General features: G+C 36.4%; 1 protein-coding gene and 1 non-coding gene across 2 annotated transcripts; both read left to right on the top strand.

The window, feature by feature from the left end:
* Nucleotides 1-91, top strand: LOC141427649 (U6atac minor spliceosomal RNA). The gene has a single exon (XR_012451342.1). It is a non-coding gene; the product is annotated as a U6atac minor spliceosomal RNA (small nuclear RNA).
* Nucleotides 92-4752: 4661 nt separating this feature from the next.
* On the top strand, nucleotides 4753-13048 carry LOC141427393 (aldehyde dehydrogenase 1A1-like). The gene is made up of 11 exons (XM_074086752.1): nucleotides 4753-4898; nucleotides 6109-6213; nucleotides 6420-6687; nucleotides 8320-8436; nucleotides 8765-8952; nucleotides 9223-9325; nucleotides 9409-9593; nucleotides 10666-10830; nucleotides 11143-11300; nucleotides 11806-11880; nucleotides 12878-13048. Exons 1-11 carry the CDS (start codon nucleotides 4872-4874, stop codon nucleotides 12945-12947), a joined length of 1461 nt encoding a protein of 486 aa, XP_073942853.1. The 5' UTR covers nucleotides 4753-4871; the 3' UTR covers nucleotides 12948-13048.
* Nucleotides 13049-13626: the final 578 nt, after the last annotated feature.

Here is a 13626-nt window from a genome sequence, read left to right as displayed (position 1 = left end):
GTAGCCAATGAAAGGAGAGAAGGTTAGCACTCCCCTTGACAAGGATGGAACACACAAAATGGTTAAGGGCACAATCTTGACCACATTTTCACCACATTCGGATGCTCGCTGCGGCCGCGGGCGCGCCCCCTGCTGGCTTTTGGTATCCGCGCCGGACCTTGACCTGCTAGCTGGGAGACTGTCGCGGTCGGCAGTTTGCAGTGAATGCTTTAGGTTTTGTGACGAGATGGATAAAAGGAAATCGACCGTTATGTGAGATATGTCTTGTCTTGTTAGTTTACTATATAGTCCATTCAGGATAACATTGGACTCTAGAAGGCCACAGAAGAAGGGGTTCTAACATGTTTTGTGAATACGACTTTTATTACGAAATAACGATGATGATGATGATGAATAAAAAAGTAATAAGATAAAGTCATAATTTTGTTTACTTTGTTAGTAGATTAATACGTAATTTACTTACAAAATAACACAATATTAATGAGTAGGTACGTAATTTGCTAATTATTAATTCGATTTATATTTATACTTAGGTACTAATAACTTTAGTAGTTAGGTATTAATAACTTTGTTTCGTAGACTCATCCGCTCTCATTCCCTGTTTAAAAATATTTCTACTCGTAGTTTCTGCTCTGAAGTGAAAGCTTTTTTCCATTCCAATTTTCATCAAATTTGGTGCAGTGCTTTAGTTGTGAAAATTTACTATTCGTATAATGATTAAAGGGCATCACATTTTGATCCAAACTGGCGCTTAAAAACTATAAATAATGTAAAGAATGGTAAAGAATATTTCTTGAGTAATAATATCATAAACGTTCCGTTTCTTGCAGAATGTTCTTTACCTCTGCCTCTTTAGATATTTTATAGGAAGACGTACTCATATGTTAACAAAAAAGGAAAAGTTTTTTTATTGTTTTTAAATTATGATATGCAAAATAGCAATGTTAATTTCACTAATATTAATTATAATTGCGAAAGTTTGTGTTGAACTTGTGGTCTATTTTGAGTCCCATGAAACACAAGCCGTTATCCGCGACTCCGTCCGCGTAGTATTCGTTTATCGCTTTCCCGCGGGAACTATGCAATTTTCCGGGATAAAACCTATCCTATGTCCTTCCCCGGGACTCAAACTATCAGCATACCGAATTTCATCTAAATCGGTTCAGCGGTTAAGACGTGATTGAATAATAAAAATCTTCACAAACTTTCACATTTATAATATTAGTACCTAAGTACCTAAGAAAGATAAGAGAAGATAATCAACCATAATTTCGGGCTGCGTGAGATTTGTTTTCGTTTTCAACCCCCGCCGTACATAAATTTCTGACACCAATGTCTGCCTGTCTGCCTATCTGTCTTTGGCATCGTAGCTTTACGTGAAATTGAGTTGTCCATAGCTTACTTTTAAATTTATCAAAATCGGTGGAACCGTTTTTGAGATATTGAACTTTGAAATGACAAGCGCTGAGCGTATTTGCATATATTTTTTCACAATTAAGTCTATCTGACTGAACATATCGAGTGCCCAAAGCGGGTAGCTGTTTATAATTTGTACACAAGTCGTCTCTGACCAATCCTCGCTGTTTATGCAATAAATAGATACTTCTATTTCCATTATGTTTAAAAACTTCCTGAAAATGTAAACTGGAATAGCAATGTTGTAACTCCGCAGGGCACCGCGAATTGCTTATTAAAAACACAGGCGCTCGTGATAACAAGGTACTTACATATAATTTGGTAGTGCCACGAGAGTTGAAGACGTTGAAGTGAATGATTTCACACACTACATGAAGAACTGATTATAAAAGGAGAATAAATTGAATGAATGAGTGCTTGTCAAAATCACGCTGTCATTACATGACAAAAGTTGTATTGTTGATCGAAGTTCCTTCCTAATAATTTATTATAGGTAATTTATATAGGTTTTTCAAATTGCATAGGTAGTATAACCAAAGTGTTTTGATCTGATTATAAACAAAAAATAATTATATTTTTTCGATTTAACCAAAAACTTACCAGGCACAGCCAAACAAACTGATTCATGCATCAGGGTGGAACCTTGATTAATAAATTAAATTTATTTATTAATCAAGTGTACTTTGTTTGTTTCTATGATGTGTATTTTTTAATTGTATTTTCTATGAGTCATGTTACGAAATAAATGAATATTATTATTATTTTAACCTTTTAATGATTTCCTTGGCAAATGTATACGTATGGGATGTCAACATTTCATTTTTAGTAGCATAATGGTTTTACCCTAGTCCATGATTCAGTTTTTTCGCTGTACAGTCAGCATCAAAAGTAGCTGGTACTTTTGTACTTTGTCGTTTTACAGCCACGTACTTAGTGCCATACAAGATTGACAAATGTGTTAATGTGTCAGAGTAAAAAAGTAACCAGCTACTTTTGATGCTGACCGTACCTACCAATAGTATCTACCTGTATAGTTTATATCTATCTAGTATCAACGAACTCGTCAGAATAAACGAAAATTAATGAAAAGTCGGTTTGGTGTATAAATGTGCCTATTTATTGACATACTTTCGTTTTCATTTAGGTAGGTACCTACCTAAATACCTACTTAAGAAGTTTTCAGTTCCATTAACCTGTCTACCAAATTGTATATTAATTTGTATTACATAGGTAGCTATTACTGCCAACTAGTTATCTCGAGTATGATGTAGTTACCTTCATTATGAAGCCTCATTTCTCGGATGAAAATCTGCCGAGAAATAAACTTAAAGTCAGGTTTCCATTCATCTTAATGGGGCGCTAAGCCAAGCTCTAATTTGGGTGATTTAGGATCATTACGTTTCTGGCTATTAAGCCAGGCTCCAGGTACAATGAAACTTCGATACAATCGCAGAAGTTTTGATTTTGTTACAATGTTTTTTCGGTGTTGTGTTACCTAGTTCACAAAACTAATAGGTAAGTATTAATAAGAGAGAAACGTTATCGCTTGTACCAATTCTTTCCAGAACTGCTATCACAATGTTTTCGGCTCCTGCAAGTAATGCGTTCACGATTTTTGTGTTTTCTTAGGTGCTTACATATTTGAATATCGAATGTTAAAATAACTAAGGGTAAAATGTCGATGTTCAAAATATCGAAAATTAAAATATCGACTGTATCGAAATATCGAAAATGAAAATAACGAAAGTTTATATTGTCGAATGGTTAGATAACCTACGTCTAATATATCGAAAATATATTTACTTATCTACAAAAGTGACATCGAAAGATATAAATATCCCAAAGTTAAAATAAAGTGAGTAAAGAGCTCAAACTTTGTTGCTATATTAAATTAAAACCTTAATTAAACGTTGCTTCCCTGAACCGATGTCTGGAGAGATGCGCACCGCATATTTTTAATTTTGTTTTAAAATATATAATTAGAGCTAATGGAAAGCGCCGGCGCCGACGAAACTAATCACAGAGGTGCCATCACTCAAAGCCACGTGACTAGACTCTAAGTTGAAATTTGTGCGGTGTATATTACCTATATTCTATTCTATTCGGGATGATTGTTTGTCGCACCGAAAGATACCTACAGCGTGGAAAAGAAATAATTTATTTGCTTTCATCAGTACCACTACCTTACAGTAGGTACATAAGACTCTGTGTTAAAAGTAACAATAATTGACTTATTATTCCTACACCTTGTTGCTCATAGATTCCGAGGCAAGTTAGATAACGGATGATAGCTCCCACGGCGGGAAGGGTTGGCTGTACCCTTAGTGTAAGTTTTCGGTTACAAAATACGTCTCGATCGCGTTCGCGTTAAAACCTCAATTTATATGAAAACACGAACAGCGCCTCTAGCGGAACGTTTGCGATGTTCGTGTTTCCATACAAATTGAGATTTTAACGCGAACGCGATCGAGACGTATTTTGTAACCGAAAACTTACACTAAGGGCCAGAGAGTATATAATCACTGCGTTTTACTAAGGGCACTGAAAGTTCAAGCATCGATATCGTTTACTTTTACTAGCCGAAACAATTGATTTGTTCCCCGCAATTTCGCAAGCAAATTGTTTGCGTGTTTTGCTATTTCGGCAAGGGAAGTTTTAAACAAATATTTGTAATTTATTATTGGCCAGGCCACGACTATAATAATATGTGCGACCGGCGGCATAGTGAGCTTCCTCTGTTCATTGCGCGGCTGAGATACTCCCCTAAAGTGGTTACCTCACAGCAAACGCAATGAATGGAGAAAATGCTCGCTGCGCCGTCAGTCGCGAGCACACATTGTAGCCAGGCCATATCGTGTTTTCCTATTTTTCGACTGTTTATTGTCATCTTGTGGAAACACCAAAGGATTGCAGATAGTTGCCAGCCTAGAGGGCTAACGTTCTCCTATATTAGCCCTCCCCGCCAAAACAATCATAAAGATTAAAGGTTGTCTGGAAAAGATTGCTCTGAAGCGATAAGGGTGTCTATTGCTTGCCTTGTATTTTTTTCTCTTTGTAGGTGTGTGTACTTACCTACCTGTTTTCTGTATCTTTCTGTATCGTGTTGTTCAATAAAGTCATTGTATTGTAAATCCACAATATAGAAATTTAGTAAAACTCCAGAATATTAGTTTAAAAAGTCCCTAAATTGCGAGTACTAATGTTTGTGTGAGCAAAGCCGCTGGTATAGGGTTAATAAGAATATGACGGCCTAGAAGTTTGGGCTGGTCAAACTAGTTTAGTTTATAATTTAGTGCATTGCCCCCTACCGTCCATGATACAAGTAGGCGTTGCAGCGTAAACAAGTGAATCAAACTTGTTATTGACATTCAGATAGTGGTTAATATTATCATAAACGTATAAAAAGTAACACATAACTTTAAGTTATTTAGTGCACTGCCTGCTATCTTAGAAAAATGGCACCGCTGGTGAAATATACTACGGTAAGTTAGTATAGTTAGGTATAATATAAATAACTATATTTTTTGTTTGTTGTGCTTCTACTTTGTGCATGGTCAAGTGTCAAACTAACTTACTTAAAACTACCACAGTCCTTAACTATTGGGGAAAGAAGACAAAGATAAAGCAGAGTTAATTTGTGGGATAGCGATAACTAGACACATTAGGTAGGTATAGAGTATGTTGAGAAACAATTCTATTTGACGTTTAATTGTGTGTTATGAATGACTTCGATGTTAGTTATTTTTCGTGTTAAGTGTTGAACAAATTAAGATATGTAGAATTAAGGTACTGATACTTAAATAACTAGTTTGTCCCTATCATCAACTTTAAATATGTAAGTAGTCTAAAACAATGTCGCTTTCCGCCGTCTGTCCCTCTGTATGTTATGCACGTGGTATGCACAGTGGAGGAAACTGAATTACGTACCAGGGTGGAACCTTTGTGTTACTAATGTCATGTTGACATCACATACATCAGCCAAATAAATCATATTAAATAACAGCGAAAGTTATTATGAAAAGGTTCAACCCTGATTCAGTTTCCTAGACTGTACGTACAGTTATCTTTTAAACTACGCAACGGATTTTACTGTGGTGTTCATCAATAGATAGAGTGATTTAAGAAAGTTTATATAAATAATATACTATAACTAATAGCTACGCGCCGCGGCACAGAATAACTGATAGTAGTACAAGTAGCCGCAGCTCCTTTGCGCGGGTGTAGTTTTGGGGAAAAGGAGGCAAAAAATGTGAAGTTACCTACCACTTTTAGTTCGACTCTTTATTATCTCGCTTCTTTTTTTCAAGGTTGCACTCGTGTGAACCCAGGCCGGTTGTAAATTATAATTAATAGTGTGCATGACGCAGCTCCACAGCAAATAATTCAGCTATACAAGGCTTGGTATGATAACGAGCACAGAATCGATTATTGAAAAATAACATTTAGCTAAGTAATTGCCCACCTATTACGACAGACGAAATTTTTATTTTACTTTAGCATGATAGCGCGCTCTTATGGAATATGTTTTAAATTACTTGTTTTTCTAATTATAAGTAGATACAACAAGCCGACATTGTTTAATACCAACAGTTTTAACTGGTCGAAAAAAACTATAATAATATTCTACACTTTGAATACCTATGTACCTATATAGCAATGAAATTTTAATAAAAATACGTTGATACTTTTCAGCTTTTCATCAATAACCAATGGGTGGATGCCAAAAGTGGAAAAACATTCGAAACCTTTTCACCAAACGATGGTTCCGTCATCGCTCGCGTCTCTGAAGGAGATAAGGTGTGGATGATAATTCTTTCTGTGTTTCGTAAATAAGAGCAGTATCTGACCCACATCTGAAATAGCTTGCGATCTTCTTACTATGCACGCACACACACACACATTTCACAGCGTAATATATAATACGTTACCACTAGTTGGGGTCCTATCTCCACTAGCTCCAGCTTAATTTATACGTTATGAATGATATTGATATTTCATTCTAGGCGGACATAGACCTGGCAGTGAGCGCTGCTAAGGCCGCGTTCCACCGCAACTCGGAGTGGCGGCTGCTGGACGCATCAGCGCGCGGCCGCTTGCTCAACAAGTTCGCGGAACTCGTGGAAAGAGATATTCAGTACCTCGGAGAGCTTGAATCTTACAACAATGGGATGGTACTTGGCATGGCAGTTGGTATAGTCCAGAAAAGCATCAATGGAGCGCGCTACGCTGCTAGTTTAGCGGATAAAATACAGGGAGATACTATTCCAGCAGGTAAAAATGCTACCCTTTGTTACGCCGAACTTTCATTCTATTTCTTAATATCGAAAAAAAAATATAGCAAAAAATTGAACAGACTTCAGACTGGTAGAAAATTATTTTCATAGTTTTTTGTACTCGTTTAAATTTTTGGTTATAACATTTTTTTTACGCTTTTTAATGTAAATAATCTAAGATACAATAGTTTAATATAAACTGCTCGTCACCTTTTACGAAAGATTGGTTTATCCGATGCAGAGACGTTCATTATTGAGGAGTCCTGGTGCTTCACCACCCGTTTTATCATATGCATTACGAGGAGCATAAATTGCTCAGCAACTGTGTTAAAGTAATTAAAATTTAACCCGTGAAATACTTGTTATTGAGTAGTAACTCCGATGGTCAACTGTGGTCTTCATCATCAGTTTCACTTCACCAAATGATAATTTTCAAGAGAAAATGCATAGCTTAGTATTAAATATATCCAATTTACTATAGGTGTCCCTACAATATTTGAAGAGTTCCCTCAATTTCCTTAAGATTTGGTGCTTATGGGACCTAATTGAAGACATTCCTAGACGAACGCAAAGAAAAATTTTCTGTTCATAAATGACGGAGTTCTGAGGTAACATACATAAAAAAAACAACCGAATTGATAACCTCCTCTTTTTTTGAAGTCGGTTAAAAATACAAACTGAAACATAGATGCACAGTAAAACCAGAAAAAGAGACCAGCGCTGGGAATAGAAGCATTTCCTCAGCATTCCGTGCTGCGTGCCAAAACCAATCCAATCAAACCAACCAAACCAATCCAACCAACCAATCAACCAAACCAACCACCAACCACCAACCAACCAACCAATCTTAATTTGATTGCTTAATATCGACATGTGTGTTCATGTGCGGAATTACATTTGAAATTTACCACGAGCTATGCGGTGAAGGAAAACATCGTGAGGAAACCTGCACAAACCTGCGAAGCAATTCAATGGTGCGTGTGAAGTTCCCAATCCGCACTGGGCCCGCGTGGGAACTATGGCCCAAGCCCTCTTGTTCTGAGAGGAGGCCTGTGCCCAGCAGTGGGAAGTATATAGGCTGGGATGATGATGATGATGGTGATGATGATGATGATGAATATCGACATCTCTTGTCCGGGTGAGCGGTTAGTTCCAATGGTATGTTAAAAAGTTTCTCGATGAGGGCTAAAAACATAGATGTCGCTAGTGTCACTGCTTAAGTGACTAAATAAGACACAAAGAAGCTGAGATATGTGGTGCATAGGAAAAATTCGTGTCTGTACTCCTGTCCAGTGGTAGTGAAGGGGTATGGCACGCAGCACGGAATGCTGAGGACCTGGGTTCGATTCCCAGCGCTGGTCTCTTTATCTGGTTTTTCTGTGCATCTATGTTTCAGTTTGTATTTTCGATATGGATTTTACGGGATGACCGTAAAAGTAACATAATTTGGAGTTGAAATAAAAATACAAAAAAACTCCAAAAACCAATCTATTTCTTAATGGTAACTAACACTAATTTAGAGGAGAAAATGTTTATACAGAAGTAACTTGATAAATATTACCTAAAATAAGGAATAAGGATGAAAAATAAGTTGTTTGACGATAAAATTAAGCAATAACCGCATTTCCAGATGGCGATCTTTTCTCTTACACACTCAAGCAACCCGTGGGTGTCTGCGGTCTAATTCTGCCATGGAACGCACCAATACTAATGTTTATCAACAAAGTTTGCACGGCTTTAGCAGCAGGTACCAAATAATTAAAATAAGTATAAAATTTTGACGAAATCTAACCTGTTTCTTGTCTGTTATGTCTTACTTTGATTAATTCGCCTATCTCTCAATCATATCAGAAAAGGATTCACCAACGCGTTCTACTCAAACTTATTTTAGTGGCTCCACAATTCAATTTCAAAACCAAAGTTTTTTACTTATACCTTGCCACAATACTTTTAGCACAGAACTAGCGCAGGACTAAGACGAAGGATTGTAGTTTATTAAAATATGTAAAGTAACGCAAAGTAACGCTTGACTCAATTCATTATTTCTAGTGTTTAACCTCCGCGATTCGTCCCAGGTTGCACAGTTGTTGTAAAGCCGGCAGAGCAGACTCCGTTAACCTCATTAGCGTTGGCGGCTCTGTTGAAGGAGGCTGGTGTGCCAGCAGGCGTAGTCAACGTGGTAACAGGCTTCGGCCCCGGGGCCGGCACTTCGCTTACACATCATCCTGACGTTGCTAAGATCTCCTTCACTGGCTCCCTTGAGGTACGGGATTGAAACATCTAGTCCTAAATTTTATCTCAGCGAAGAAAATGAAATAGTACACCTACTATTTTCATTTTAGTTACAAAATCATCGGTTACAAAACTCTTATGTTCATTTTAGAAATTACGTTATTTGCCATCATTAAATCAAGAAAAAAGTTATGAATCAATAATAATATGGCAAAGATTTTAAATAATAATCTATGACGAGCTTGCATAATCGTCATTACCAATTCAACACTGAAGTTAAATCCATTAATATAACTTACAGGTCGGCAAACACATTCAACAGGCAGCAGGAAAAACTAATCTGAAACGAGTCACTCTTGAACTCGGAGGCAAAAGTCCTCTTGTTATTATGAATGACGCCGATTGTAAGTTATACTATAGGTACTATCAATTTATTAACTTCTTGTTTATCTATTATTTGTGTGCCATCAGTAAAATTATTTTTCAGTAAAGCTCGCAGTTCCATTTGCTGCTCGAGGTGTCTTCGGTAACCAAGGTCAAATGTGCTTTGCTGCTTCAAGACTTTTTGTTCAATCTGGCATTTACGAACAATTTGTAGAGGAAGCTGTGGAATTCGCGAAGAATATCAAAGTTGGTAATCCGGTAGATCCCGGCGTGGAGCATGGCCCACAGGTAATAGGCCAGACAGGTTAAAATAAATATCTAAAATGATGTTACAATAATTTAGATCTTTCGTGCATGAGTCACTTGGCGTGATAATTTTCGTTTTACAACTCCCAGAGAAAAGTTGACACGCACTTGAATGTGACGACTGCAGAGAAGCGTGAATTAGGCATGTCTTCGGACGCCAAACCTCGCAGTTACTTACATGTACATCAACTTTGTCATACTTGAAAACATTGACGTCACGTAAACTGCCATCGAGTATGGCAAAACAAATCGAGATATTAGCCCTTATCTCGATTTATTTGTCAAGTATGACAAAATTGTTGTAAAGTCGAACAAATTGAATCATGACCCAGAGTGGAACCTTTTAATAATCAATTTCATTATGATTTCCTTGACAAAAGTATGAGATGTCAACATGATATTAGTAGCACAAAGGTTCCACCCTGGGTCATGATTCAATTTGTTCGACTGTACATGTGTTAAATATGACATTAAGTCATTTTCTCAAAAATGTCCGTAAAAGTTGACATTATTCTTTACATATCAGAAGGTGAAGTGCATAGTTTACGGTCAGCGAAAAATTAAAAAGTTAAAAAGATTGCAGGCGCGCTAGCTCGACAATAATGAATTAGCGCGCCTGCAATCAGTCACATTTTTTTTAAAGTTTAAAAGGCAATGGAAATATTGGCACAAGTCGTATACAGCCAAGTCTAATAGCCGGTATCAGATATTTTGTTGGAACTCCGGACTTTTTCTATTGGGTCTGAAATAGCTTGTGGTGTTTTCGGTGGAAAAATACACCTGCAGTTTATTTTTAATGAAAAAAGGCGGGAAAGCATAAGAAAAATATTGGAATAAAATTAAATTTTACAATATATTTTGAGAAAAAGTTTATTCTATTTCAGAATTATTCACCATTTTTGAGAAAAGCTTTATATTTGTCTCGGCTGGAATAGCAATTGCTGGCTTCGTATTAGTTAAACGGACTCGCAAGCTCGTCCGTTTAATACTCATACTCAGCCAGCAATTGCCTACTTCCAGGCCACGACAATAATCTACTATTGTTTACTTTCAGGTTGACCGTGAGATGATGGCAAAAGTTCTCGGTTATATAGAGAAAGGCAAACAAGAGGGAGCAAAACTGATGTGTGGAGGAAAACGCATTGGTTCTACTGGCTACTTCATAGAGCCCACTGTGTTTGTTGACGTGCAAGATGACATGATTATAGCAAGAGAAGAAGTCAGTTGTTTTTTAGACAGTTATGTTCAATGTTAACTACCAAATAATGTCTATCTTAGACCATTAGTACACTAACTGTTGTCAGTTAATATTTAATCGTACTGTCGAATGCAGTGAATTGAACAAATATTATCCTGCTAGCTCCTTGATGCGTTCACGTTCAGCCTACGACAAAAAACTGCAAGAATAGATTATGTCAATAGATTTTCTTCCTCGAAAGAGCCAGCAGCTCAACTCTGTCTGTATCTTTATGTGTGTGTGTGGCAATTATTTAGGTACTTATTAAATGCGTATTTTTAATTATTTTTTCAGATCTTCGGGCCAGTCCAAAGCATTTTTAAGTTCGAAACCCTAGATGAAGTGATTGAACGCGCCAACAATACCAACTATGGACTAGCGTCCGGCATATTCACAAACAACATCAACAACGCGTTGCACTTCGCGAGACACGTAGAGGCGGGCAACGTTTGGTAACTAAACATTTACTTTACATTTATATACATTAGAATATTTAAAATATATACATACAACTATCCTATACTTAGAATACACAAAAAACTAAAACAAATTATTTATTTAAAGCAGTCCTTTTAGACTAAGTACCGGTGACGCTGACAGCGTTACCTCTCTAAAATTGAACAGAAGCATTATGTACATTCTTGCTGACACTTATCCAAGTAGGTACCATGGAGTAAAGTGATTTCATGTGTGATTTACACAATCCTTATGTTAATAAAAAGGATTGCTTAACTTAACTTAACTTAACTTATTGCTTACCTTAGTTAGCTAAGCGTACGTGTACTAAGCTAAGCTTAGCTTAGTACACGTACGCCTTAATCAAAATATGTTTTAATTTTGAACTTCCATGTAAATCAGACCTCACACGTTCCACCACGGAAGATTATTGTGTGCATGATGTATTTAGTGAAGACATGTTGCGAATTTATTAAGTAATAAAGGTCGTTCATTTTTCAGGATAAATACTTATCTGGCTTCCACTGCGCAGACGCCATTTGGAGGTTTCAAGGACTCTGGAGTTGGACGTGAAAAGTTTGTATAATATAATATTATATAAAAAGCTATTTAAGTAATATTTAAAAAACTTTAAGTATTGAGTAATAAGGTTAAAGCTGCGAATCACAGGTTTTACCACCTTTGAATGCTGTTGGTACAGGTGAAGTCGAGAAAAAACAGTCATTTTTATTTATTTTACCAATATATCCAATTTTATTATTAATTATTATCAATAGTGGCGATACCTAATAAATTACTGGCACTTGAGGTATCCCTTCTTAGGCGTCTAGGTTGGTAACGCATCTGCAATGCCCCTGGTTTTGCACGTGTCTAAGGGCGATGGTGATCTCTTACCATCAGGAGACCCACTTGCTCGTTTGCCATCCAGTAGAATATAAAAAAACCTAAGCAATAATGCAGTAACAAATAGATAATTCGACAATTTTGATCATGAGAACACCGTGAGACTCACTCATATTTAATAAAATATTGAATTTCAACATAGATATTTTATGTAGGTATTGGCAAAAACCGCTAAGGTTAATACTTTAAAAAATACAACATTATGTACTTTAGTTTTCTGTTAACCTTAGCGGTCCCCCGACACAGACGCTTAGATAAAAAAAATATTACTAGGTGCTTATGCTAAGTTAACTTAGGCTAATTTTGCGGGAAATCAACATAGTCCCCGTGGGATAGGGATAAACGAATTCTTCGCAGATGAAGTCGCGGGCAACAGCTAGGAGTGCATAATTATTTTTTACTTTTAAGTTGTCTTTTTTTGGCGGCGTTTTTTTGTCGGGGTTTTTTTTTGGGCGTTTTTATTTATTTTTGCTGGCGTTTTTTTGTGTCGCGGGTTTTTTAATTTATCATCTTCACCTGTTGCCTGTCACGTTTATGAAATAGGGACTAACTCTAAATTGAGATTAAATATAAATATATATTGTAATCTAAATAAGAGCGTGTCTCTGCGTGGGTACTTATTTGAACGTGAACTGTGTGAAATAAAATCATTGTTATTTTTATGTTTCAGAGGAATTGACTGCGTGGACGAGTACCTAGAAGTAAAGACGGTCACAATATCACTCCAAAAAGAATTCTAACCTCAGGAGAACTGAATTGTTATGGCTAAAAGGGAAATTCACATTTATAATTAGTAGGATATGTAGGCATTCTAAATAAAAATATATCCTGTTATAATTTATTGCTAGTAAAGCAACAATTATTATTCAGTGGCACGACGAGGAATGATAATTTCTTCTCGTGCCACTGGTGGAACAAGTTGGTGGCACGACGAGGAATGAGAGTTCCTTCTCGTGCAACTGGTGGAACAAGCTGGTGGCACCACGAGTAATAAGGGAAAATAATAAGCATATTTTTTATCAAAACGGTTGGTTTTTATTTTATTACATCTTCTATAGTTCAGAGCTAAGAACATGCATCGTTGAGATTTGAGATTATTTTCAACATCAAACCACGATACAGAACTGTGAAACATTAATACTGATTTCAGCCGTAAGCATATTTTCTTGTTAGAATTCATGACGATCTCTTTCTCTCACCATCTTTTATCGTTTGGCAGAAAGAAATGGTGAAGTTGACTGTTGACTTTATTGGTTACAGCTTTAAGGGTTTGTTAAATGAGTTGCTGCAATCGAATTAACAAATACGTTTAAAGTTTTTTAAAAACAAAATTTTCATCATAACATTGTAGCCGTTGCTTTCTCTTGGTATATAATATTTACTCGGTAATGGTCCGTCGATTAAAATAATTTGATTTTA

Source organism: Choristoneura fumiferana, chromosome 4 (assembly GCF_025370935.1).
Source record: "Choristoneura fumiferana chromosome 4, NRCan_CFum_1, whole genome shotgun sequence".
Taxonomy (NCBI): Eukaryota; Metazoa; Arthropoda; class Insecta; order Lepidoptera; family Tortricidae; genus Choristoneura; species Choristoneura fumiferana.
Note: the sequence above shows the minus strand (reverse complement) of the source record. Positions and strands in the feature narration are given on the sequence as shown.